We start from the raw sequence: 27,532 nt of genomic DNA, 5'->3' as shown, positions 1-27,532 counted from the left end.
GGTGGGTGGAGCAGTGGGTGGGTGGAGCAGTGGGCAGCTTCACATTAAAGAGCCATTCCACCAAAAAGTGAGCAAACTGTGGAAAAGGTGTGGCCGATAAAGCAGCTGGACTGTGTTTCCATGGAGAATCGTTCCTGCCTGGTCTTCATGATGTGCTTTGTTATTAAATTAAAAGACAAGCAAATTAAAATAAAAAAATAAAGAAAATGTATAAATAGAAAAGTTTGCGCCCCCCCAAAAAATACAAGTCAAATTTGGTGGAACACCCCTTTAATGCCAAAGACAAGCGAGCCATCAGCACATCCCTCGCTAGGATCATGGCGTTACCTTCCATTGCACTCAGCTTGAAAAACTCATCACGTAATACCGAGTCCACCATCAGATTACTGTACAGAGTAAAAGAAAAAAAAAAAAACAAGAGAAGAAACTAAACCCAAAATTTACATCATAACCAGTTGTTTGTCATTAAGTACAGTCAGTGGCCATTGACACAAGAAATAGCCAAACAAACACATAAAAAAGAGCATTAAGGCTGCTTGTCAATGTAGATTAAGTAGGATAAGCATTGCCACACAATGCTTCTTCCCTTAGCAATATACAAAAAGGGAGCAGTTGCAGATACACCAAATAGCCACTAAATCCATTCTGACCCAGACAAATCATGTCAAATATGCATTCAACATGCTTTGTTTCCTGTACAAAGTCAGAAATCAACAAGTCATATGATGCAGGAACGGGAAAGAAAAAAGGGGGGGGGGGTTGGGGACTTTGATTCTCCAAGGACTCCCAGAAGATCACACACTAGAAAAAGAAGTCAGAAAAGTCCCAGTTGTTTGGGACGCGACCGGTCGCTCTGGTCCTGTTGGTGGTGGAAGGTCTGCACCTCCCGCCTCAACAGGAAAACTACATTCCACCACCTGATCCCCCCCAACAGTCACCAACAACCCCCCCAACAGTCACTGAACACACCCCCTCCGCAGAAATGGCACATTAAAGAGTCCAAACAGAGACTGAATGTAAAAATGGGTCACAGCACTGCGCTGCTACCTAATGCACGTCTCACTTTGAGTACTCGTTGAAGGCATTTGTCACACAATTGTTTACAGCTAAAAGTAAATACACACACACACACACTCACACACTTCCAACGCTTTTATAGAAAACCCAGGAATGCAATGCCTCCGGTGTGTCGTTGAGATGAACACAGAAAGCCCTTTTTACACTTTTTTTTGTTTCTTTTTCCGACAGTCTTGTACTGAAACTGCGTTAAGCTCAATTATGCACCATGTCGTGTCGTCTCATGGGTTTTTTTTTTGTCCATCCGGTTTGATGTGTGTGTGAAAACCACCGGCGAAAGAGAAGGTGGGTGGGTCCGTCCCTCGTCAGGTTCTCTCTCCAGTGTCGAGGACGGCGTTCCCGCTCTGCCCGGCTTCCCCTCGTCTGAAGCATGTCTAACATGGCGAAGAAGCAGCAAAAGGTTTGGCCAGTTTCATTGGGACCCCCTCCCTGAACCCGCTGAAAAGAAAGTCGACCCACACAATTCAATAGAAAACAAACAATAAAAACATGACTAAAGCTGCTAGAACATTTCTCACCCCAAATAAGTTGATTTCATGACCTTTTGTGTGGATTTTTAATGTACAATCACTTGAAATAATACTAACCCAATACAAATTCCATCTCTTAGAAAAAAAGAAAACACTTAATTTTAAATTGACTGCAGTTTCACCCCATGATGAAAGTGGGACCTGGTCGCCCCTAAATGTTTCATACCCACAAAAAGTACATGTTCAGCCCCCAAAAGAAACTCAATCTATATTCAACTGAGAAAAATGTACAAGATAAACAGATAAAATATTAAAGAAACAAAATGCTTCCATTGGAATAAAGCAATGAGAGGCTGTTGTGTTTTTTGTTTTGTAAAAGATGCCAATGTCTTGTTATTTCTGTTGTTTAGAAAAAGTGCAAAAGAGCAGCAGCATTGCTGGGACAGTGTGGGACAAAACTAAACAAAACAAAGATATCCAAAAAAAAACCATTAAATTACAAATCAACAGATTATCTTCAGTGAAGTCATTAACAATTTAGGAGACCCTGTTAAAAAAAGAATTACAGAAAAATATATTAAGTAAAATAATGAAGTGTCCAGAAGGATTTACCTGCGAAGGTTTTATTATGAAATAGTTTGAAACTGATACACTCACCACTTTGTTTTTTAAAAACTTGATATGTTGGTCAATGATCAACTGAATGACTGCAGCCCAACACTGAAGATAAGAGAAAACCAGTAAACACAACCAAAATTGCACTCAAGGCAACAACCAGGATTTGTATACATTTATAAAAAATAAAAAAAAAACCCATCATTTATCCCCTCACCTACATGTCGGCCTTTTCCAATACCTTTGTGTTTCACAAAACCCAACGAGGCGAAGGCTTGGCGGCTCCACCGTCCGTTCTGCTCACTTCAAGCTTGTGTGATTGGCATTTCTCACATGTTGTGTACATTACCAGCTACTGCTGCTCATTGTTAAAGACCTCCCTACTTTACAACAGATATTGTTTCCTTTGACAGATTAATGCAACGAGAACACAAAAAAAGAATAAAAGTATAAACAGCAGTAATAATTAAAAAAAAGTTATTGAAATAATTTATCTCTTTGTATTCTCATGGGCAATTGTGTTTAGAAGTGACCCGTCGGATCACTCTAAACATAGGCACAGTTTAAAAAAAATGTAATGTAAAAAAAAAAAAAACCCCAAAGAAACTAAATATTAAACAGAACATAAAAGCATGCCATCATTAGACCTTTGTTCTATATCAAGAAGCAATTAACATAAGTTATGCTGAGGGAAGATGATATATAAAAAAAAGGAATATCAAAAGAAAGTAAAACAAGAAAATTACGGCAGCAGCAATAAATGAGAAGTTCCAAAGACTTTTTTTGTTGTTTTTGCATACAACTGTATCCTTGCTCACATAAGTTACTGTGGATACACTGGCAATGGGAGCGCTTCAGATGGTGGAGACACTTGCCACTTAGCTCAGTTACTACATATATATATATATATATATATATATATATATATATATATATATAAAACTTTAGATATCTTCAGTTTTGGCAAATAGATGGAAAGATTTTCCTGGTGTGTGATTGGGAATGAAAGAGGAGTCGGGCGGTGGCGGTCCGGACATGATGAAACGGGATAAAACTCCAGTGCAACGTGCAAGTCTCCAGAGAGTTACCTCCCCCCCCCCATGCCCCCCCGACATTGATTGTAGGGAGTCTGGTTCCTTTACAGTGTATGATGCAGGTACTGAGGGGATGCGGGGTGGAGCAGGACTGGCCTCGGGGCTCAGACCATGGCACGGTACGGTCCCTGCATCTTCAGGAACTGGATGATGAAGGAGGGGCCCCCGGCCACGATCTGGGGCGGCAGGTGGGTGAGGGGGCAGTTCTCGATGCTCATGATGGACAGCTTGCTGCAGAGGGCCAGCTCGAACGGGAGGCTGTGCAGGTTGGGGTTGTCGTTGAGGTACAGCTCTTCCAGGTTCTCCAGTGTGCCTGGTGATGGAGATAGGAGGGGGGGGGGGGTTACACTTTGAAGGAACAGCCGAAGCTCTGGCCAACACAAAGATGAACACTGCTCAGGGGAGCAGAACTTTGAGCAGCTGTGCTTTGCAGTGAAGTGATATAAACCATACGCTGCCGTAAAGCGGTATCAGTGTGGCGGTATCAGTGTGGCGGTATCAGTGTGGCGGTGTCAGTGTGGCGGTATCAGTGTGGCGGTATCAGTGTGGCGGTATCAGTGTGGCGGTATCAGTGTGGCGGTATCAGTGTGGCGGTGTCAGTGTGGCGGTATCAGTGTGGCGGTATCAGTGTGGCGGTATCAGTGTGGCGGTATCAGTGTGGCGGTATCAGTGTGGCGGTGTCAGTGTGGCGGTATCAGTGTCGTGGTATCAGTGTGGCGGTATCAGTGTGGCGGTATCAGTGTGGCGGTATCAGTGTGGTGGTGTCAGTGTGGTGGTATCAGTGTGGCGGTATCAGTGTGGTGGTGTCAGTGTGGTGGTATCAGTGTGGCGGTATCAGTGTGGTGATATCAGTGTGGCGATATCAGTGTGGTGGTATCAGTGTGGCGGTATCAGTGTGGTGATATCAGTGTGGCGATATCAGTGTGGCGGTATCAGTGTGGCGGTATCAGTGTGGTGGTATCAGTGTGGCGGTATCAGTGTGGCGATATCAGTGTGGTGGTGTCAGTGTGGCGTATCAGTGTGGCGGTATCAGTGTGGCGGTATCAGTGTGGTGATATCAGTGTGGCGGTATCAGTGTGGTGGTATCAGTGTGGCGGTATCAGTGTGGTGATATCAGTGTGGTGGTGTCAGTGTGGTGGTATCAGTGTGGCGGTATCAGTGTGGTGATGTCAGTGTGGTGGTGTCAGTGTGGCGGTATCAGTGTGGCGGTATCAGTGTGGCGGTATCAGTGTGGCGGTATCAGTGAGGCGGTATCAGTGTGGCGGCATCAGTGTGGCGGCATCAGTGTGGCGGTATCAGTGTGGCGGTATCAGTGAGGCGGTATCAGTGTGGCGGTATCAGTGTGGCGTATCAGTGAGGCGGTATCAGTGTGGCGGTATCAGTGTGGCGGTATCAGTGTGGCGGTATCAGTGTGGCGGTGTCAGTGTGGTGGTGTCAGTGTGGTGGTGTCAGTGTGGTGGTATCAGTGTGGCGGTATCAGTGAGGCGGTATCAGTGTGGCGGTATCAGTGTGGCGGTATCAGTGTGGTGGTGTCAGTGTGGTGGTGTCAGTGTGGTGGTATCAGTGTGGCGGTATCAGTGTGGTGGTGTCAGTGTGGCGGTATCAGTGTGGCGGTATCAGTGTGGCGATGTCAGTGTGGTGGTGTCAGTGTGGTGGTATCAGTGTGGCGGTATCAGTGTGGCGGTATCAGTGTGGTGGTATCAGTGTGGCGGTATCAGTGTGGTGGTATCAGTGTGGCGGTATCAGTGTGGTGATATCAGTGTGGTGGTGTCAGTGTGGCGGTATCAGTGTGGTGATGTCAGTGTGGTGGTGTCAGTGTGGCGGTATCAGTGTGGCGGTATCAGTGTGGCGGTATCAGTGTGGCGGTATCAGTGTGGCGGTATCAGTGTCGTGGTATCAGTGTGGCGGTATCAGTGGCACTTTTATGAGTACGAGTATAAGAACCCATGCCTGGTATCGAACAGATACCGACACTGGTATTGGTGCGTCGCTAGACTTTATACAACTGAATTATAATTATTACAGTACTGTGTGTCATTCAAACATTTAGAATTAAAGGTTTGAATTGAAATGGACATTAGGGCCGATGCTCGTGGCTTCAGGTTTAGCATCAACATGATCCCAAACACTTGAATTGCTGGAGGGAAATTCTGTAAATTCTTTGTTGTAAATTGAGCACAGGGTTGTGGTCTCATCTGCACAGGGCCAGTTGCTTGATGCCCTCGACGGCACCTTGTCTCTTTCTAGTTGGTTTGGAAAGACAAACTGTGGTTACAAGCCCTGCAGAGCACCAATTATTATTTCATTGAAACATAACTTGAGGATTTTATGAAAGTATATTGAAAGGAAAACAATAAGCTGAAGTGCAAAATCATTCGTAACAGTGAGAAAAGTTGAAGGTTTGTATAAGAAGTCTTGTGGATATTTAGCAGCTCAAGTGTGCATCTAGAGAAGTTTGTCCTCTTTCTCAGGGATGTGAGAGAACAACTCCTCCAGTTTGGGATTCCTCGCCACTCGTTCTCAGTGATCATCTGGAACCACACTTTTGTTTTGGTGACGTTCCACGACCGTTCACTGCGGTTCACAGAAGGCCTGACGTCACTGGCGTTTGTCCATTTCTTGATATTGCAGCACAAGTTCTGTTGTGGAAGTTATTCCCAGTTCAAACTCAACTTCTTTCATGGCACGGGTGTAAGTGAACTCTACCTGGATCAGAATCCTCTAAATATACCGTTTGTGTTCAGCTTTTTCCTGAAGTCTTCATAGTCTCTCGCTTAACGCCTGGCCTGAGCAGGAACTGCCGGGGTCAGAGGTCGGACACACACACACTGAAACCTGAACTTCAGCTTTTATGAGGAAAACATGTTGGCAACTTGTTCGCATTATGGAACAAAAATATTGTGTTAGCACAAATTAAATGAAAGGTGGGTCAAAAGGCTGTTAACATATTGATAAGAATAAAAGGGCAGAATGTTTAATGCTAAAAAAAAAAAAAAACAAGTTGTCCCATCTTGTTAAAAAATTGTGAAACAAAAGATTCCAATAATAAATTATTAAGCAGTATGGGCTTCTGTAATGTGAAAGTTGAGGATTTAAGACATTTTCTGATGAAGGCATCATTATGATTTTTTCTTGAATATATGATTCACTCACAGTAGATCCATTCTGAATCAATACTTTGACAGTGTCTCCGGTGGCCTTACCGATCTCCTCGGGAAGGTGTTGCAGCAGGTTCTCCCCCAGACCCAGGTGAGTCAGGTTGGTGAGGTGGCCGATACCTCGGGGCAACGTGGTCAGCTGATTATTCGTCAACACCAGTTTCTATTGGGGGTTAATCAAACATTCAGGTCAAAACTATTTACTCAACCAGCACCAGAGCCATTCAAATGATTTCTCATGAAAATCTAATCACTTCCTGTTAAACTTTGTCTCGAATGAGCAGAAAAAGCGTTTGTCATTTTCTTTTTACTGACGTGCAGCAGCGTAACTTTTGTCTTTGGACAAGATCTGTCAGTGTAACTGCAGGAATTCCGTTCTGCTTCTCCACACCGTGCACACGTCTATCTTTAAATACTTCAACAATGTTGCCCTGATATAGGTCTGCTTGGAATTGATTGGACTTTATGCTTTGGCATTCGGGGTATGTGCCTCTAAAATTGGTAAAGAAATGGAAACGGGTTCCGAAAGATAAGCTGCTCCAATAAATATTGAACTTGGTGGTCATTCGTTCACTTTAATGTGAAAAAGCTTTTGTCACAGCAGCCTCAATTCTGCCATTAACTGATTTAACAACCATCTTTTCTAATGAGTGCAAAAAGTTCAATGAATTTAAAGCAAAGGTGGTTTTGTTATTAGATTCACTGTAAAGTAGAATCTGGATCTCAGTATTCCCTGGTTCTACTTCACAAGATGAAACAAAGCAGATCACATTCAAATACTGAACTCAGGGAGACATATGAGCAAAACTCACCTGTAAGTCTTTTAGATAGGCGATTTCGTTAGGTAGACATTCCAACTTGTTCTCCTCCAAGTCCAGCTCTCGTAACTTTCTCAAATTGCCAATACCGTGTGGCAATTTCTTCAGGAGATTATTGGACAATATTAACACCTGTGAAGACAAAGTCGGCTTTTTTTGTCACTGCAGCTAAATTCTTATCCACCATGTGAGTGTTTGAAGGAGTCGCAACGTTACCATTTCTTTTAGGCTTTGTAAAGTTTGTACAATATGACTTTGTGTCAAACTAACGTCCTCCGTGCATTAAAAGAAAGCTCACCTCCAGTGAGACGAGACCACAGATGTCCTCCGGGATCTTGGTCAGCTGATTGGTGGCCAGGCTGAGTTCAACCATGCTCGTCCATGTGCCAAAGTCCAGCGGCAGAGACGTTAACTGGTTGTCCTGTGGAAGACAATGGAGCATCTGTGTCAGCCACATTACGGACAATCCAGAGGCTCAAGGACTGGGCTCCAGGTCACCTGGCGCCCCACTGAAATGTTCTCAGGAGGCGTGGAGCACAAAACATTGAAGCTGATTGAACACAATTTCATTCTGATGGCCGGACAGTGGAAGGCCGACCTTTCACTGGACAAAAAACTAAAATAAAAATGCAGCGTTGCCCATATACGCTCCTTAACAACAGGCGGCAACAACGATTTGGAATGCCAGTTGACAGCTGATCTGCAGTTGTTGAGATATGTCAACTGGCCAAATGCAGGTATGACGCAGGACACGCTTTATTCAACTGAGCACAATCTGGGACTAAAACTTCTCCATGGGTTTTGAGCAATGAGGTGTTTGCAGGTGAAAGCACTGAAAGGACTGAAGGGTCTCAGTGGAGATCTTTCATGTTTGTGAGTGAAGATATAGTTGGTCTGTCACAAATATAAAAAGCCAGAAGTCACTGAGCTGAAAGTTTTTGGTTTTATGAAAATGAAGTGAATCATGATTAAAAGGGAATGTTTCTGTAGCAGCTCCACTTGTTGGTCACTCATTTATCAATAAAACTATTTTTCTATATTCTACCATTAGTTCAAAATGCAGCATATATTAATTTTTCTGGATTTGGGTCATGGTGGTTCACTGGTCTGGACAATGGAACACGTCAGAATGAAAAACTGAGATAAAGTGATGTTTCACTTCCTTCTAGAAACTTTGTCATACAAGATAAAACTCGCAGAAACATTTGGGATAGATAACTCACACCTATACGTTCCTTTGTTGTCAAGTTGAAATGCTGGAGGATGTTGCTGCAGCAGAACGTTCTCCACGACTCATGCTGGAGGAAGTTCCTGCAGCAGAACGTTCTCCACGACTCATGCTGGAGGAAGTTCCTGCAGCAGAACGTTCTCCACGACTCATGCTGGAGGAAGTTCCTGCAGCAGAACGTTCTCCACTACTCATGGTGGAGGATGTTGCTGCAGCAGAACGTTCTCCACTACTCATGGTGGAGGATGTTGCTGCAGCAGAACGTTCTCCACTACTCATGGTGGAGGATGTTGCTGCAGCAGAACGTTCTCCACTACTCATGGTGGAGGAAGTTCCTGCAGCAGAACGTTCTCCACTACTCATGGTGGAGGAAGTTCCTGCAGCAGAACGTTCTCCACTACTCATGGTGGAGGATGTTCCTGCAGCAGAACGTTCTCCACTACTCATGGTGGAGGATGTTGCTGCAGCAGAACGTTCTCCACGACTCATGCTGGAGGAAGTTCCTGCAGCAGAACGTTCTCCACGACTCATGCTGGAGGAAGTTCCTGCAGCAGAACGTTCTCCACGACTCATGCTGGAGGAAGTTCCTGCAGCAGAACGTTCTCCACTACTCATGGTGGAGGATGTTGCTGCAGCAGAACGTTCTCCACTACTCATGGTGGAGGATGTTGCTGCAGCAGAACGTTCTCCACTACTCATGGTGGAGGATGTTGCTGCAGCAGAACGTTCTCCACTACTCATGGTGGAGGAAGTTCCTGCAGCAGAACGTTCTCCACTACTCATGGTGGAGGAAGTTCCTGCAGCAGAACGTTCTCCACTACTCATGGTGGAGGATGTTCCTGCAGCAGAACGTTCTCCACTACTCATGGTGGAGGAAGTTCCTGCAGCAGAACGTTCTCCACTACTCATGGTGGAGGAAGTTCCTGCAGCAGAACGTTCTCCACTACTCATGGTGGAGGATGTTCCTGCAGCAGAACGTTCTCCACTACTCATGGTGGAGGAAGTTCCTGCAGCAGAACGTTCTCCACTACTCATGGTGGAGGAAGTTCCTGCAGCAGAACGTTCTCCACTACTCATGGTGGAGGAAGTTCCTGCAGCAGAACATTCTCCACTACTCATGGTGGAGGATGTTGCTGCAGCAGAACGTTCTCCACTACTCATGCTGGAGGATGTTCCTGCAGCAGAACGTTCTCCACTACTCATGGTGGAGGAAGTTCCTGCAGCAGAACGTTCTCCACTACTCATGGTGGAGGAAGTTCCTGCAGCAGAACGTTCTCCACTACTCATGGTGGAGGATGTTGCTGCAGCAGAACGTTCTCCACTACTCATGCTGGAGGAAGTTCCTGCAGCAGAACGTTCTCCACTACTCATGGTGGAGGAAGTTCCTGCAGCAGAACGTTCTCCACTACTCATGGTGGAGGAAGTTCCTGCAGCAGAACGTTCTCCACTACTCATGGTGGAGGATGTTCCTGCAGCAGAACGTTCTCCACTACTCATGCTGGAGGAAGTTCCTGCAGCAGAACGTTCTCCACTACTCATGCTGGAGGAAGTTCCTGCAGCAGAACGTTCTCCACTACTCATGCTGGAGGAAGTTCCTGCAGCAGAACGTTCTCCACTACTCATGGTGGAGGATGTTGCTGCAGCAGAACGTTCTCCACTACTCATGCTGGAGGAAGTTCCTGCAGCAGAACGTTCTCCACTACTCATGCTGGAGGAAGTTCCTGCAGCAGAACGTTCTCCACTACTCATGGTGGAGGATGTTGCTGCAGCAGAACGTTCTCCACTACTCATGGTGGAGGATGTTGCTGCAGCAGAACGTTCTCCACTACTCATGGTGGAGGATGTTGCTGCAGCAGAACGTTCTCCACTACTCATGGTGGAGGAAGTTCCTGCAGCAGAACGTTCTCCACTACTCATGGTGGAGGATGTTCCTGCAGCAGAACGTTCTCCACTACTCATGGTGGAGGAAGTTCCTGCAGCAGACCGTTCTCCACTACTCATGGTGGAGGATGTTCCTGCAGCAGAACGTTCTCCACTACTCATGGTGGAGGAAGTTCCTGCAGCAGAACGTTCTCCACTACTCATGGTGGAGGAAGTTCCTGCAGCAGAACGTTCTCCACTACTCATGGTGGAGGATGTTCCTGCAGCAGAACGTTCTCCACTACTCATGGTGGAGGAAGTTCCTGCAGCAGAACGTTCTCCACTACTCATGGTGGAGGAAGTTCCTGCAGCAGAACGTTCTCCACTACTCATGGTGGAGGAAGTTCCTGCAGCAGAACATTCTCCACTACTCATGGTGGAGGATGTTGCTGCAGCAGAACGTTCTCCACTACTCATGCTGGAGGATGTTCCTGCAGCAGAACGTTCTCCACTACTCATGGTGGAGGAAGTTCCTGCAGCAGAACGTTCTCCACTACTCATGGTGGAGGAAGTTCCTGCAGCAGAACGTTCTCCACTACTCATGGTGGAGGATGTTGCTGCAGCAGAACGTTCTCCACTACTCATGCTGGAGGAAGTTCCTGCAGCAGAACGTTCTCCACTACTCATGGTGGAGGAAGTTCCTGCAGCAGAACGTTCTCCACTACTCATGGTGGAGGAAGTTCCTGCAGCAGAACGTTCTCCACTACTCATGGTGGAGGATGTTCCTGCAGCAGAACGTTCTCCACTACTCATGCTGGAGGAAGTTCCTGCAGCAGAACGTTCTCCACTACTCATGCTGGAGGAAGTTCCTGCAGCAGAACGTTCTCCACTACTCATGCTGGAGGAAGTTCCTGCAGCAGAACGTTCTCCACTACTCATGGTGGAGGATGTTGCTGCAGCAGAACGTTCTCCACTACTCATGCTGGAGGAAGTTCCTGCAGCAGAACGTTCTCCACTACTCATGCTGGAGGAAGTTCCTGCAGCAGAACGTTCTCCACTACTCATGCTGGAGGAAGTTCCTGCAGCAGAACGTTCTCCACTACTCATGGTGGAGGAAGTTCCTGCAGCAGAACGTTCTCCACTACTCATGGTGGAGGAAGTTCCTGCAGCAGAACGTTCTCCACTACTCATGGTGGAGGAAGTTCCTGCAGCAGAACGTTCTCCACTACTCATGGTGGAGGAAGTTCCTGCAGCAGAACGTTCTCCACTACTCATGGTGGAGGAAGTTCCTGCAGCAGAACGTTCTCCACTACTCATGGTGGAGGAAGTTCCTGCAGCAGAACGTTCTCCACTACTCATGGTGGAGGAAGTTCCTGCAGCAGAACGTTCTCCACTACTCATGGTGGAGGAAGTTCCTGCAGCAGAACGTTCTCCACTACTCATGCTGGAGGATGTTCCTGCAGCAGAACGTTCTCCACTACTCATGCTGGAGGAAGTTCCTGCAGCAGAACGTTCTCCACTACTCATGCTGGAGGAAGTTCCTGCAGCAGAACGTTCTCCACTACTCATGCTGGAGGAAGTTCCTGCAGCAGAACGTTCTCCACTACTCATGCTGGAGGAAGTTCCTGCAGCAGAACGTTCTCCACTACTCATGGTGGAGGATGTTGCTGCAGCAGAACGTTCTCCACTACTCATGCTGGAGGAAGTTCCTGCAGCAGAACGTTCTCCACTACTCATGGTGGAGGATGTTCCTGCAGCAGAACGTTCTCCACTACTCATGGTGGAGGAAGTTCCTGCAGCAGAACGTTCTCCACTACTCATGCTGGAGGAAGTTCCTGCAGCAGAACGTTCTCCACTACTCATGCTGGAGGAAGTTCCTGCAGCAGAACGTTCTCCACTACTCATGGTGGAGGATGTTGCTGCAGCAGAACGTTCTCCACTACTCATGCTGGAGGAAGTTCCTGCAGCAGAACGTTCTCCACTACTCATGCTGGAGGAAGTTCCTGCAGCAGAACGTTCTCCACTACTCATGCTGGAGGAAGTTCCTGCAGCAGAACGTTCTCCACTACTCATGCTGGAGGAAGTTCCTGCAGCAGAACGTTCTCCACTACTCATGCTGGAGGAAGTTCCTGCAGCAGAACGTTCTCCACTACTCATGCTGGAGGAAGTTCCTGCAGCAGAACGTTCTCCACTACTCATGCTGGAGGAAGTTCCTGCAGCAGAACGTTCTCCACTACTCATGGTGGAGGATGTTGCTGCAGCAGAACGTTCTCCACTACTCATGGTGGAGGATGTTGCTGCAGCAGAACGTTCTCCACTACTCATGGTGGTGGAAGTTCCTGCAGCAGAACGTTCTCCACGGTGCTGGAGGATGTTCCTGCAGCAGAACGTTCTTCACGGTTCATGCTGGAGGAAGTTCCTGCAGCAGAACGTTCTCCATGGTTCATGCTGGAGGATGTTCCTGCAGCAGAACGTTCTCCACGGTGCTGGAGGATGTTCCTGCAGCAGAACGTTCTCCACTACTCATGCTGGAGGATGTTCCTGCAGCAGAACGTTCTCCACGGTGCTGGAGGATGTTCCTGCAGCAGAACGTTCTCCACAGCGTCTCCAGACTCTGTCTCGTCTGTCACATGTGCTCAGTGAGAACCTTCTCATCAGTGAAGAACTCAGGGCTCCAATGGCCAATCTGACAATATTGCTGTTCTCTGGCCAATGCCAATGGCCCTGCAGGGTGTTGGGCTGTAAGAACAGCTCCCCCTGGTGGACGAGTTTCCTCATAGCACCCTGGTGAAGTGTGTTTCTGACAGTTTGAGCAGGAACATCACATTAGTGTCCTGCTGGAGGTTCTGCAGCTCTTGCAGCTCCTCCTGGTCCTTCTTGCACAAAGGAGGACGTAGCAGTCCTGCTGCTGGCTTGTTGCCCTCCTACCCCCCCTCCATGTCTCCTGGCCTGTCTCCTGGTATGTCCTCCTACCCCCCCTCCATGTCTCCTGGCCTGTCTCCTGGTATGTCCTCCTACCCCCCCTCCATGTCTCCTGGTATGTCGTCCTACCCCCCCCCTCCATGTCTCCTGGTGTCCTGGCCTGTCTCCTGGTATGTCGTCCTACCCCCCCTCCATGTCTCCTGGTGTCCTGGCCTGTCTCCTGGTATGTCCTCCTACCCCCCCTCCATGTCTCCTGGTGTCCTGGCCTGTCTCCTGGTATGTCGTCCTACCCCCCCTCCATGTCTCCTGGTGTCCTGGCCTGTCTCCTGGTATGTCCTCCTACCCCCCCTCCATGTCTCCTGGTGTCCTGGCCTGTCTCCTGGTATGTTGTCCTACCCCCCCTCCATGTCTCCTGGTGTCCTGGCCTGTCTCCTGGTATGTCCTCCTACCCCCCCTCCATGTCTCCTGGTGTCCTGGCCTGTGTCCTGGTATGTCCTCCTACCCCCCCTCCATGTCTCCTGGTGTCCTGGCCTGTCTCCTGGTATGTCCTCCTACCCCCCCTCCATGTCTCCTGGTGTCCTGGCCTGTCTCCTGGTATGTCCTCCTACCCCCCCTCCATGTCTCCTGGTGTCCTGGCCTGTCTCCTGGTATGTCCTCCTACCCCCCCTCCATGTCTCCTGGTGTCCTGGCCTGTCTCCTGGTATGTCCTCCTACCCCCCCTCCATGTCTCCTGGTGTCCTGGCCTGTCTCCTGGTATGTCCTCCTACCCCCCCTCCATGTCTCCTGGTGTCCTGGCCTGTCTCCTGGTATGTCCTCCTACCCCCCCTCCATGTCTCCTGGTATGTCGTCCTACCCCCCCTCCATGTCTCCTGGTATGTCCTCCTACCCCCCCTCCATGTCTCCTGGTATGTCCTCCATGCTCTGGACACTGTTCAGGGAGACACAGCAAACCTTCCTGCCACAGCTCATTGATGTTCCATGTTGGATGAGCAGCTTGTGTTGGTCGTCTCCTCCTCCTGCTCCTCCAGGACTGAAACACTAACGACGTGCTAAAGTGAGCAGAACATCAGCCAGGAACCAGGAGAACGGCTTCATGGTTTGTGGTCACCAGCTTCAGAACCTCTCCTTTATAGGAGTTGTCTTGATCATTGCCTCTCGTTTCCACGTCCGTTCATTTGCACAACAGGAGAAATTGATTCACAATGAGTGTTACGTCCTACCTGGACAGGGTTAGGGTTCCTACACTTGGAGTTACGTTGTGTTCCCTTTAGTTTTTTGAGCAGTGTATTTTCCCCACTAATCCTAAATGCAAACACACATATATACCTTCATGTTAAGCTTGCTCAACACTTTGGCCCTGGAGAAGATACCAAAGGGAATCTTGTTGATGCGGTTGTGCTCCATGTTCAGGGAGTAAATGGTGGAGAACTGGGACGGCCCGCCCACTGGGTATGACTGGAAGCAGTTCCTCGCCAGCGTTAAACTCGTCAGGTTCACCAAACTCGACAGCAAGCCCTGATGAGACAGACGCAGGGCAGGCGTTGTATTATCCAGCCGTGTTCACGGCGCAGACGCACACAGGTCGAAGCAATGCGCAGCAGCAACCAGGCATTTCAAATAAGAGCACAGGTTTCTGTACAATCCCCGTTCCACACACACATCAATCATGACAATGTGACAATTTGCATCCAGGGAGCTTCAACACATCACTGAGAGAAGAAGAGATACTTTCAACCCATTCGAGGGACTTTCATTCAACACCAGCACAAGAAACCTTTTAATGAATACAATTTATAAAGTCGAATTGTTATTGACACACACATGTGCAAAAGAACTCTGATGACTAGGGATGTACTGACACCCGATACTGATGACCCATGTAGTACTTACCTCTGGCAACACTGAAATGTTGTTATTTTCCAGGTTTAGCTCCTCCAGCTCTCGACATTTGGCTAACGATCTGGGGATGGCCGACAATCTATTATATCTCAGGCCTAAGCGATTTATGCTGGCCAGATTTCCTGGAACAAAGAGGACAAAAAATAAAAAATAAAAATGCATGGCTTAGTCTTTTCATCCTTTTAAGTCCTGACTGTTGTGAACGACTGGTTAAGTCAAACAGAAGAGAATTAATGAAGACATAATCCACTGAATGATATTTGCTTTTGACAGGTCACAAAGGATTTGAAAATGTATTTTCATGTACCTATAGTCTCTGGGAGGTCCAGAAGCTCATTGTGCTGCAAGTCAAGGTTGGTTATCTGTGTGCAATTTCCAATCTCCTTGGGAAGGTGCTCCAACTGATTGTGGGCAACATCCAGAGTGATGAGGTTGCAAAGCTCCCCTGAAGAAAGAAGAGCAGAACAAAGTGGTTTGGGATCAAACACATCCATACATAAATGCCTCACGATGGTCCTACATAATAAAACCTGGGTTTTTAACTTGATTATAAAAACTCAGCACTAACTCGTACAGTGTTATTTTGACACACAAATGCTGCTTCTCGTTGACTTTTAATTACAAGACATTTCCACATTTAGGAAATACAAGTTGGTATTCTCATTTGAGCTGCAACCTGACATTGATATGCAGAGACAGCTTCACCTTTTTCTCTCTGTGAACCACAGCAAAAATCCTAAGCAGTCTTCTGTATATACAATGAACCCTTTCTTTCTATCACAAGCTATTTGTTATCTTTGATGAAGACATCCTGTTAGTTTCTGTCATTGGTCCGTTGTGGAGTAGAGTAATCTGTGCAACATACATTTCTTAATCAAAATTCAAAACATTTAAATGAACAGATTTTCCTTCAGTTATATGAGAATATCTGAACAGGAAGGGCTTTCCAGCTGTTTGCACAAGCCCAGTAAATAAATATGTCAAATTAGGCTTAAACGGAGGAAAGAGGGAGAATAGAAAGCTGGAAGGACCAGCTGATATTATGTTAACTCAATGTTAAACTCACAGATCTTTTAATACCACCTCCACCAAAACAGAGCTGTATTGTATGTGGCGTAGAATAATATACAACATATTTGTACACAGTGACCATGTGCTGAATACACTAGAGAAATCACGTTTCCCTAAAAACACAATTGAATAAAAAGGTAATCAGCCATGTCTGAAAAGGAAAGCCTGTCAGCTTTTTATACGATCCCAGGATCAAAATATATCAAATCAAGTTGAAACAGAGAGATGTCCAATGATGTTGAGAATGCTCAGCTTAATGTCTACTAAAGGTTAAACCAAGTGGCCGTTCTCTCGCTCTGACACAGAGACCAAACACACCAACACTCACCGATCTCTGCCGGCAGCTGTTTAATCTTGTTCTCGCGGATGCTGAGCATGGTGAGCTTGGACAGGTTCCGTATGTCCTTCTCCACCGTAGTGATGCGATTAAAGCGCAGGTACAGAGTGGCGAGCGACGTCAGGCGGTAGACCACGGCCGGGATCTCCCTCAGCTTGTTGTGCCGGAGGTCGAGCATTCGAAGCTTCTTGAGGGAGTCCAGGGAGTCGGGCAAACTGGTCAGGGAGTTCTCGCTGAGGGCCAGCGTGAGCAGGCCCGAGAGGCAGCCCACCTCGGCCGGCAGGCTCTGCAGCTTGTTGCTGTACAAGTAGAGTTCGGCCAACTGCGTCAGCTCCTTGATGGAGGTGGGCAGCATGTGGATGGACCGTTTGGAAAGGTCCAGCCTCATCGAGTTCTCCTCGCGACACTTGTTGAGCTCTTTGATCACCTCTGCATTGCTGGACTTCTTGCGTGTACCTGCGGCTGGATTTGGCCGCTTTATCGTATTGTCAACCGAGAAGGCAACACCCGGTGTGGAGCTGCTGGTGTCCTTCTTTCCTTCTTTGGCATCTTTCCCTTTGGTCTTTGTTTCTTTGCCCCCATCCTTAACTAAGCTGGCCAAAGCCTTCGCCTCCTTTTCCCTTTCTTTACCCGCCAGACCACCTTTTGGGTCCTTTTCTTTTGAATCTTTTTCTTTGCCTAAAGTACTACTCATGTCGACGTTATCGGGCCTCCTGCAGAGTTGCTCATGGGAGTCTCTCTTGGCAGGTTACTTGTTCAGCAAAAAAGAGACGCAGACAGCCGAAGAGGCTTTTGAAGAAAACATCACCGTGCAGGCCCACAGATTTAGGGTAACCCTGGGAATGAAGGTCTTGTGATCCAAAGGGGTTTGGGATACTTGTGATACTTTATTCCTTTGTTAAAATGCCATGGGAGAAATAATCCTTTGAAGTAGCTGGATTGCGGCATCCATGGGCCACATGCTCCAGTGTTTGGACTGCAGACAATCCCAGGACCTTCCGATGAAACTTCTTTTGGACTGCAAAAGTCATACAGGTTTTCGTTTCTTCTTCAAACCTTTGGATATTGCCTGTTGAGAAGAAGAAGAGAAAAAAAAGTTGTGTGTGTATGTATGTATATACATATATATACATATATAAATCACAATTTAACAATGCTCAGTTTTCTCCAAATAAAGCTTCGATAGCTTATTCACATTTTCTTTAAACAGTTGTTCAAGACAAACGGTTATTGGAGGAACAAAAAGCCCTGCTTGTATTTTTATCACAGGCTTTCACTCCACCTGCTAGAAAGACTGTTTGCATGAGAACCAAGATGGAGGCTTTAAAGGGACCACAGGTCTTGTCAACTCTGGTTCAGAGTTCAGGGCTGGTCGTTCCAGACACAAATCAAACACTTTCCCAGAAACTCCATGACTCTGGTTGGGATCGAACGGGGAAATGGAAAAGCACCCTAAAACCACCAATACGGCTATCTGAGCTGTGTTATACTCAACACATTCACTGCTTCAGACCAGTATTATTAAGTGCAGGGACGGCGAAATGCCAAAATTATTTACCGGACACTGATTCTGTAATCAAGTAGGTTTTACTGGACTGAAGCACATTTTACTGGACTGAAGTAAAGTTTGATAAAAATGTTGGTTTTTTTTTATATATATGAGGTTGTAATAATATCCACAGGAAAGTATGAAATGCATGAATGTATGTACCCATAAAAAAACTTTTTGTATGGGTACCCATTAGGGCTGCTCAATTAATCGAATTCTAATCACGATTATGGATCGCGATCTCAAAATTCATATAATGGAGGAAAAAGGATGATGTTGGAGAGCCGATGAACGGGAGTCGGAGGCGGCGTGTTCAGCAAGGAACTCCAAACTTTATTCTTCATTCAACCACACTTGTGAGTAACTCCTTTCTTCTCTCTCTCTCTCTCTCTCTCTCCAACCTGAGAGCAGCGCAGTGCAACACCAAAACACTTCTGCCCGGAAACCCTGCCTCTACAAAATAAAGTTCCCCACTGTGGTGATCAGTTCAGGTCATGATTCACCCAGTTACTGTGGGGCGCCGGGGAACTTTATTTTGTAGAGAGGCGGGGTTTTCCAGCAGAAGGAGTTTTGTTGTTCCACCATGTGTGAAGCTCCGTTGGTGATGAGAGAAAAAATGAGAGAAAGGAAAAGTGTTTCTGACTTTGTTGGAATGGAAAATAAAGTTTGGAGTTCCTTGCTGAACTCAATCTTATTTTGTACCAATTTATAGTATTTATGTTGGACTTAGTTATTGAAGTATATCTATCTGTTATTGTATTTGATTTATTTCTTGTTTTCAAAAGATTGACTGCAGTACTACAGTTTGTTTTTTACTACTACATTACAGGATATTTTTATATATTTAACAGTAAAGTCTTTTTTTTAAACATGTTCTAAATTCAAAGACATAATCGTGTAAATAGTGATTTCAATCTTGCCCAAAATAACCATGATTATGATCTTTTTCCATAATGGAGCAGCTATTATAGTACCCATAATTTAGATTTCATTTATTTCTCAGGGATATCTACTGACTGTAAGCAGCTGCTATATACGGAATGCACTTTAATTCTTGATGTTTATTTGCTGTGACTACAATGCACTTCAGTATTCTAGCACTAATGCTGCTCAGACAGGATTTTATTTTTGTTTACCAGTTTCTTCAAACGTAAAGGAATGAAGGTACTTCTGTTAAATAAACAATTGACCTATTTTTTTTCACTATTTTGGAATGGAAGTAGAGAATTGATAAGCAGAACCGGAATCAGATTCATAAAAATCCTAACAATACCCATCCCTAAATGCAATTTGAGGTTAGTTGGTATTAGGTCAAGAAAGGAAACAGTACAAAGTATTTTTGTTCCATTTGTAAACTGGTTTCATTTTTAAAACCTCACAATCACATTATTCATCCCTGGAGAAATCATTTTGCAAAGCAGCACAAACTGAAATTGTTCCAGGTCCAACGCAGCACAAATGACTGGGACTATTTTCTGGGAGTTTTGCATGGAGCAGGAGGTGTGAATCGCCTGCTCCAAAGGAGGAGCTGCTGTTCATTGTTTTGATGTTAGAATCGTTCTCAGCAAGCTGGCGTCTTAAAACGTTGACGTGTGGCAGCAGAGCGCCTCGCTTTACAACGGCTTTGCAAACATCCACGTTGATGCGTTGTGGTGTTTTCAGCATAAAATACGTCCAAACAGTGGTAGTTAGATATGCTATTATGTTAGATAGCCGCAATGCTAACTTCCCTAGCATCCTTGCTGGCTGCAAACTGTGGAATGGATTTCCTGACTCAATAGTTCCGCGTCTCATTGAGACCCGCCTCCGTTCAGGAAATCCATTCCACATTTTGCAGAGCAGCGGCAATCCGGACACGAGACCGGTTTTAAGAGGATATTAACCGGACCAAGGGCGTTTTTCTCAGTAATGCCCAACGTATTTCGCGATCACTGAAAGTGGCAGTTATTTTGGTACTAAAGGTTTGCAGACATAAGTACTACTCATTACCAGTCCACCAGGCTCAACCTACGTTTCAGTTGTTTCTAGATAACATCAATACTACCGATTCATCACGGACAAACGTGTGGTGAGTAAAATCCTCCACAATCACCATATCACTAGGTTTCACGAGCATGTCGGCATTTTAACGCATCTATATTTGAACGGGACCAAGTTGTATCCATTCTCATTAGTTTTAATAGTGTGGAAAAACCGTTAAAACCGTTAATTGGGAATAATCACTTGATTCTCTGCATTTAATCACATCATAATAGGGCTGCTCAATTAATCGAATTCTAATCACGATTATGGATCCAAACGATCTCAAAATTCATATCATGGAGGAAAAACGATGATGCTTTAGAGCCGATGAACGGGAATCGGAGGCGGCGCGTTCATTTTTTACTATTACATTACAAGATATTTTTTATATATTTAACAGGAGTTTTTTTTCAAACATGTTCAATAAATGCTGTTCCAAAAAGACATAATGGTGTAAATAGTGATTTCAATATTGCCCAAAATAATCGTGATTATTATTTTTTTTCCATAATTGAGCAGCCCTACATCATAACATATTTAATTCAAAGATACATTTAAAAAGTTATTTAATGTGCATATTTATGGTATTAATATTGGGGGGAAAGAAAAGTGGAACTTGGGTTACTGTAAAGTAGTTTTAAAACACAGTATGTCATTTACACAGCAGCAGTTAATGCATTGCTTAGAAATCTCAATTTGAAAATGGAAATAATCCAAAATAAATAGACGGAAGTTGTTTAAGATAGAGGAACAAGTTATCCAGAGTCTAGAACCATGATCATAATACAGCATTGGTCCAACTTTAAAGCTTTATTTCCTAGAAGTAGGTCCAAAAAGTGGTCTGGTCTTCTATGTTGGGAGTCTGACATTCAGCTCCCAGTGTTATGAAGAAATCTGTCGGGTCTGCACAATAATCTGTGACTTGATGACACGCCAGCTTCAAACAGCGCCAGATGCTGGGCACTGTTTGAAACCGTTAGACCAGGAAACACCTGAGAAACTGCTCACAAAGGAACGCTGCACTGCGTCGTGTTGTGTTTTACTAACAATCACTCTGAACACAGGAAGGCGAGAAATGATTTTTAAAAAGTTTTTTTTTTTTTTTGAACTGTAGTTTGCATGCCAGACCATCAGCTGGTGGTTTATGTTCTTGTAATGAAAGCACATGGGTGTGGCGATCATTAAAACAAACATTCAAGTACTGTGAGCCTGTGAGCGAGCCACTGAGCCAGACGATGGGCTGAGAAATGCCATTAACTTCATTCTGTAATCCTCCATTGTTGTTAATGTATTGTGTAGAAACACTCTTCACTGTAATAGCATGAAGAATGTCTGAAAAACCCTTTTTCTGAATGGGAATCCTGTAAACATCTTATAATCAGTACGATACATCGAATTTTCAGTTTCTTTCCAGAAGCGGTTCAAGCTGATTCCGACAGTGGTTTCATCTCATTGGTTGAGAAGTGTCATGAAGCCCATCTGAAGTTAGTGTTCCACTATTGGTTTGTTCTAGTGTTGCACAAACGAATGATCAATTAGCAAAAACATAAAAAATAAAAGCATTAGCGGGCAGATAATATTCGCTTTTACACAAACACTGTGGGAATGGTTGGGCGAGTTCTCAGCACAGCGAGCTACGTGGTCCGACTGAGCTTTGCCAGAGCCAGAAAATCTGTTTAAGTCCAGAGTGTAACGTGACATCAATGTAGTCCTTCTAAACAAACATGGACGAGCTGCTGTTGACGTTACAGTAAGCCTCAACTCTCCACTCGAGCAAGACGTCAGTGAGCCATCTCCACCTAATGTGAAGAATCATCAGCCTGGATACTTATATAAAAGATTGTGTGTTTTAAAGACGTGGCTCTGCTGCTGCTGCACGGTAGTGACTGTGCAAAGTTGTCGGGACTACTACCGGCTCAGCCGTGGTGAAAAGAGAGGCAAGTTTGGCTCCGGATCAGAGCCAAGTGAAAAGGTTAGAACTGCTGAGAGTAATCTTTAGAAGTGGCCTTCAAAGCATGAAGTCCCCCACAACAACAGGTCATGTGACCTTTCGGGTGAAAGAAATGTTCGGGCAATAGCGGCAGCCCTGACATGACAGAGTCCCTAACAGTGTTAATAATGAAAATGTATCCGTTGCTCTTTCTGCCCATCACAAACAAAGAGATGGACATTTAACACTGACTGGAAGGGGATACCTGTGTAGTAAATAACTGCTAACATGAAATGAGAATAGCCAGACCAGCTCAACTGCTGAGACCATGTAAACTAAACTGTGCAAGCAACTTCCTTTTATGGTTGTGCTCTCTGTCTCTGCAGAGGTACATCTTTCTGTTCCGAACAAACTGCCAGTAAACATTATCTTTACAGATCTTTTGCTGCATTTAAAGGCATACCTTCTAATCTGTCACTGTCTGACAGAACCGAGAACAAAAGTTGATCAATTAATTGAGCAACTGAACTGATGAGCGTATAGACAATACGCATTTTAGATAAATATGCTCAGTTCAGCAGGAACTTATTGACATCTTCAAATTAAGTATTAACTAAAACGAAACACCTGCGTCGGCCATGAAGTTCTTTCTTAAAAACCATCCTAAAAAGTTCTGAGTTAGTAATGAAGGGTTGGGAAACCCTTGTAACAATGGGTCAAATGTATTAATGTTGACAGATATTGTAATAATAATATAATGTGCAATAAACAGTATTTTTCTCCAATCTCATGCACAAACAGCAGTGAGTCACTCAATATGGAACAAGGGATACACCGATCCAGGTTTTTTCACTTCCGATCCGATCCCGATACCCAAACTTGAATATCTGCTTTGAATATCTGATAAGCAGCGTCTTATCACAATATGAACAGTCCTGCTGAAAAAACGCTTTTTCAGCCGCTTGCTGACGTCACTGCCGAAATTTCATCTTGTTCTTCCAGCTTCAAAAAAGGAGTCTGCAGGGGCCTTAAGTGTGCACACTATCAACTTCACTGATAAAAGTGATTAATACAAACAATAGCTTTTTCAAATCCTAAAGATTTGCAGTATGTGCACATATATGCACCTATTTTCTTGCAACGGTATAAAAAAGTGACACTTAAATCCAACTTTAAAGGTATGCTTAATCTACAAAGACATGAGACTAAATGTTAACAAAAACAAAAAACATTTCAATATTTGATCTGAGGTGGGTCTCATGTATGAAGCTTATTCTCTTTGAGAAAGGGGAAAAAAAATATAAGCAAACAGCTTACAATAATAAAATGAGGCAGTTTTGTATGTATCGAGAGCTGTTGGTATCAAGCGTGCTTATCCAAACCAATAATATCCCTTTAAATGTACTAAACATAACCTCACATCAACTTAATGCTGCTAAACAAACACGACCCAGCAGGTGTTGACATATCCGTAAGCCAGCCACCCTACCTGAGCACGCATTCAGCTCGTGAGAAGATTTTCATCTCGTAACTGTGGCACGGGAATCAAACTCACCTTAGCAGTGATAGTTTAACTCAGGGCTGTCAAACTCAGATCCCTGCATGTTTTCCATGTCTCCCTTCATTAACACACAACATCCTGATCGTTCACGACATTTAGACCACGTCTACGCATCCCTGGTACTACAAATAACTGATATTTCTCTGCTTTTGGGTCGCACACTTAAGGCCGATTCATACTCCAAGAGAACAAGGCGAAAGTTCTGCAGTACAAAATGACATCTTTACCTTCTGGCCGAACAAATTTGTTTCAGCAGTGCCGACCGTCCTGGCCAAACTGCCAAACCTCCGGCTGTGCTGTGTGCTGTGCATGTGTTCCAGCTCACTAATCACTATCAGTCATATTTTACTGCATGAATATGAGCATGAGCTCGTTAAAATATCGTGATGCACCTGAACGCATCACAAAAAGCTGTCAGCTCATGCAGTTAAAACCGGACAAACATCATGCTCGTACAAAAACTCTTTTCACTGAAACACTTCAGAGAAATGTCTTTCTGACAGCACAGGAGGCAAGAAACTGTGCAGTTGAAAAGTTAAAACGCTGCTTCACAGACGTGTGGCTGCTGTGAGGGGGCGTGGCCTGCAAGTTTGGCGTGTCTTGTGGAGTACGAACAGCCCTGCCGAAAAAGCTTTTTTTTTTGGAAGCGAGCTGACGTCACTGCTGAAATTCTGTATTGTTCTTACGGCTTCAGCATAAATCCAGCTAACCAGCTACTTGGAGACTTGGAAATCACGCAGGGCTACGGCCCTCCAGGATCTGAGTTTGACACCCTTGTTTTAAATGGTCAGAGAAAAACAGAGGGTGGTGAGATTATACATTTCTCATTAACTGAGTGTAAAATGAGGATGAAACCACCTCAAACTCAGTCGACATTCTGCCGTGGCTGAGTGAGAGTGAAGCAATAGGTAGGAGATCCAATTTACGAGTCAGAACTTTCATCCCAGCATAAACATGAGGCAGACTAATGCAGAAAAAGCAAATACGTGTCCATCATCACGACCACAACACCACCATGAATTGGCCCTTGGACTTCCCATATTGAGACTAATGAACTTTCCATTAAGGATATTTGGTCCTGTCTGCCAATGCCATGCATTTAGGTCTGAGTAGAAGCAGCTGCTGATCTCCGTTTGTCCATTACAGCATCTCCAGACTCACAAGACCAGAGAATACATGGGTGAAAAGCTGGGATCAGTTATTGTTACCAAAGTTGGCAATGAAGCTCTGAAAGAAAATAAGAGTATTTAGAAATGACACGTTTTAGCAGTGAACACATGAAGACTAAAGTGAAATCCCATCAGTTTTTATTGGTTTATTCGAAGCACTTGAGAAACCTGGCCGAGGTTTGTTGACAAGAGAAAAAAGAAATCATCTTTAATAGTAAAGACCTTTGTAAAGAGTGGTGACATTGTGCTACAACTTCTAAAATGCTTCTATATGAAAGCGTTTGCTTGACATTTAAAGCTTGTCTTTTCAACACTATCCTAGTATATGATTCATTTGGAATTTCTAACATGTGCATTTGATTCTGTCACATTTCTTCCCCGATTCCATTCTTTAGGAGACTCTAAAGCATGAACTTGGGCCAAGGCTTCATACAGTAAAACAAACTGTAGATGTTGTTGTGGTGAAACATTTGCTGACAGCAGCAGTGAACAAAACAGCAAACATGATGAATAGTTTGTTTTGTTTGCCATTTTCAAGATAAAGATGGGTGAAAGTCCAGTCTGTTTTCAAAAACCCTTAAAACAAAACTGCAGTGATGCAGATAACGAAGATAATCAGACCGAGATTCAAGGCAAATATAAAGTGAAATAATGAGGAGGAACACACCGTCTGAAAAACCCCGCCACATTTTTGTCATAGCTTGACAGTTGTTCAATTCTCATGTACAAGACCTAACAAATCGGGGAACAGGCGGGCATGTCGGCTCACATAATTATCCGGGTGATACAAGAGGCTAAAATTGCGAAAGCAGCCGCCGCACAGCCTCCACATGACCCCGGAGCTCCGCGGCTCCCTGAACCCACGACAAATCCTGGGGAGCAGATTAGCAACAGAACCGCGAGGAACAGCCAGTCTTCGGGTGGGATTCAACCAACCACTACAATGGGAACATTCAATCGTGCGGTCCCCGGAGTGACTGTAAGAACCTGGAAACAACGTCTCACCGACGGCGCTCGGCGAGCAGAGCTGCTTTTCTTCTGCCCGCCGCCGATACAACGGCCACGTTTTAATGGAGACAGTCGTTTAACAGGTCGGGGAGAAATCTACAGTAGGTGCGTGTTTAAGGAATGACCCTCGGGTTTTGAAAAAGCCGATTTGTGAAGGCGCTAACCCGCCTGACAGCGGGGCAGGAAATACAAACAGCGACGCGAAACGTCAACATCGGCTGAGGCTAACAGCAGCTAGCAGCGTTGTAGCTCCGCGGCTCGCTGGACGCTAGCGACATTTTCTGGAACCGGACAGAGAAACGTCGGCGTGGAACGACCCAACCAGCCGCCGCGATGCGTGCTGGAGGCTGTCCGGGCTCCCCCGGAGGTACTCGATGTTCATGCCCAAAGGTTCGCTTCATGCCAGCGGCCCGAGTGCGGCGCAGGCCCGAGCCGAGCGGCTGCCCGGACCGACCCGTCCGCCGCCAGTCCGACCGAGAGGAGGACATCTGTGCAGCCGCCAGCTGAGCGCTAACGGCCGGCAGACACCCGGAGAAAGGGGGCCGCTGGAGGCGGCTCACACCCAGCGCTCCGGGGCACGGAGTGAGCAGCGGACACGGTGTGGGAGCGGGAACCGTCCCCGCACGGAATACGAGCCGCGGAAGGAAAAAAAAAAAAAAAAAAAAAGAAAACAGTGAAAACAGCGGCCATTCCGAAGCTGAACAAAAGAGTGCGTTCGTTCTCTCCACCGCAGAATGACACCGGGGCGAGCCGCAGCCCCGCCGAGCGGGGAGCCCCGTGGTACCGTGCGGAGGGGGGTGGGTTGCAATGGTCCGCTAGTAATGCGATAATATAAGTGTTTTACCTTCAGAGGTGTGACTCCGCCATCCTTGCTGCTTCCTCCTCTTTTCCTACACTGCTGCTCACTCCGCTCCCTCCCCTTCCTCCCCCTCCCCCTCCCCCTCCCCCACCCGGCCGCCAAACTGCGTCATTCACACGCCGAACCAATGTTATCACGAGACTTGGAAATGCAATCAAATATTCATCATTTTACAACCTCACGGTCACAACACAGTTCTGATCCACACAGACGCTCCACTTGTGACTTTTCCGATTGTCATGCGTGTATTTTTCTTGAAAATGTGCATTAAAGTGCACAGCGCAGGGGAATTTTCTTTCACTGAGACGGCCACAGGAAAATAGATCAATCCCAGTTAAGTTATAGGTAAGTTCAAATGAATCCTTGTATCCAAACCGATGAACCTAGAATATCACAACATGTGAAAAGTGGCATGCCATGTCTTCTCACCTGTTGCGCCACTTTCAGTTGCATGTTCTCCCTGAGCATCAGCGTTTCCTCCCACAGTCCAGCATATACGTATTTCACGTTAATCAATGAAGCTAAATTGTGCAAAAATGTCCACGACTCGCACAAGATGACTTTCAAAGATATACAGATTCAAATTTAGCATAGCAAATTGTTGTTTGTTGGTTTGTTTTTGCCTCGTGCATCAGTTGCATGTTAAATCTATGCATTCTCTCTGTGGTGTTAGTTTTCCACACAGACAGCGCGACCTGCAGACACTGTGGTGAAGACTGGTCTGCCCTGGGGTCAATCTACTGGCGCTGTCCCTATCAGCCCTGGGGATCTTCAGCAGATGTTTTAACTTGTATGTCTGACTCACTTAAAATAAAATCCTAATTATGATGTGTTATCAACACAGACTTCCATAGCAAAGGCCACGCCTATCCATTCATTTATAAT

General features: G+C 45.5%; 1 protein-coding gene across 1 annotated transcript; it reads right to left on the bottom strand.

Moving 5' to 3' along the window:
• Window positions 1-1,619: 1,619 nt before the first annotated feature.
• On the bottom strand, window positions 1,620-26,690 carry shoc2 (SHOC2 leucine rich repeat scaffold protein). Its single transcript, XM_080518500.1, has 9 exons — window positions 26,633-26,690; window positions 16,541-17,618; window positions 15,449-15,586; window positions 15,133-15,263; window positions 14,569-14,757; window positions 7,531-7,653; window positions 7,227-7,364; window positions 6,460-6,577; window positions 1,620-3,569 (listed from the first exon to the last, which is right to left on the bottom strand). Exons 2-9 carry the CDS (start codon window positions 17,241-17,243, stop codon window positions 3,361-3,363), a joined length of 1,749 nt encoding a protein of 582 aa, XP_080374626.1. The 5' UTR covers window positions 17,244-17,618; window positions 26,633-26,690; the 3' UTR covers window positions 1,620-3,360.
• Window positions 26,691-27,532: the final 842 nt, after the last annotated feature.

The sequence above is a fragment of the Blennius ocellaris genome, assembly GCF_963422515.1.
Source record: "Blennius ocellaris genome assembly, chromosome: 3".
Taxonomy (NCBI): domain Eukaryota; kingdom Metazoa; phylum Chordata; class Actinopteri; order Blenniiformes; family Blenniidae; genus Blennius; species Blennius ocellaris.
Note: the sequence above shows the minus strand (reverse complement) of the source record. Positions and strands in the feature narration are given on the sequence as shown.

Bases quoted from the DNA above. Each gene is read 5' to 3' on its own strand.
- shoc2 (XM_080518500.1), bottom strand. From the start codon at position 17,243: ATGAGTAGTACTTTAGGCAAAGAAAAAGATTCAAAAGAAAAGGACCCA. The intron at 7,654-14,568 runs GTATATATGTGT...TGTCTTCCACAG, and splicing joins TGAGCAAGCTTAACATGAAG to GACAACCAGTTAACGTCTCT. The intron at 3,570-6,459 runs GTAAGGCCACCG...CTCCATCACCAG, and splicing joins ACACCTTCCCGAGGAGATCG to GCACACTGGAGAACCTGGAA.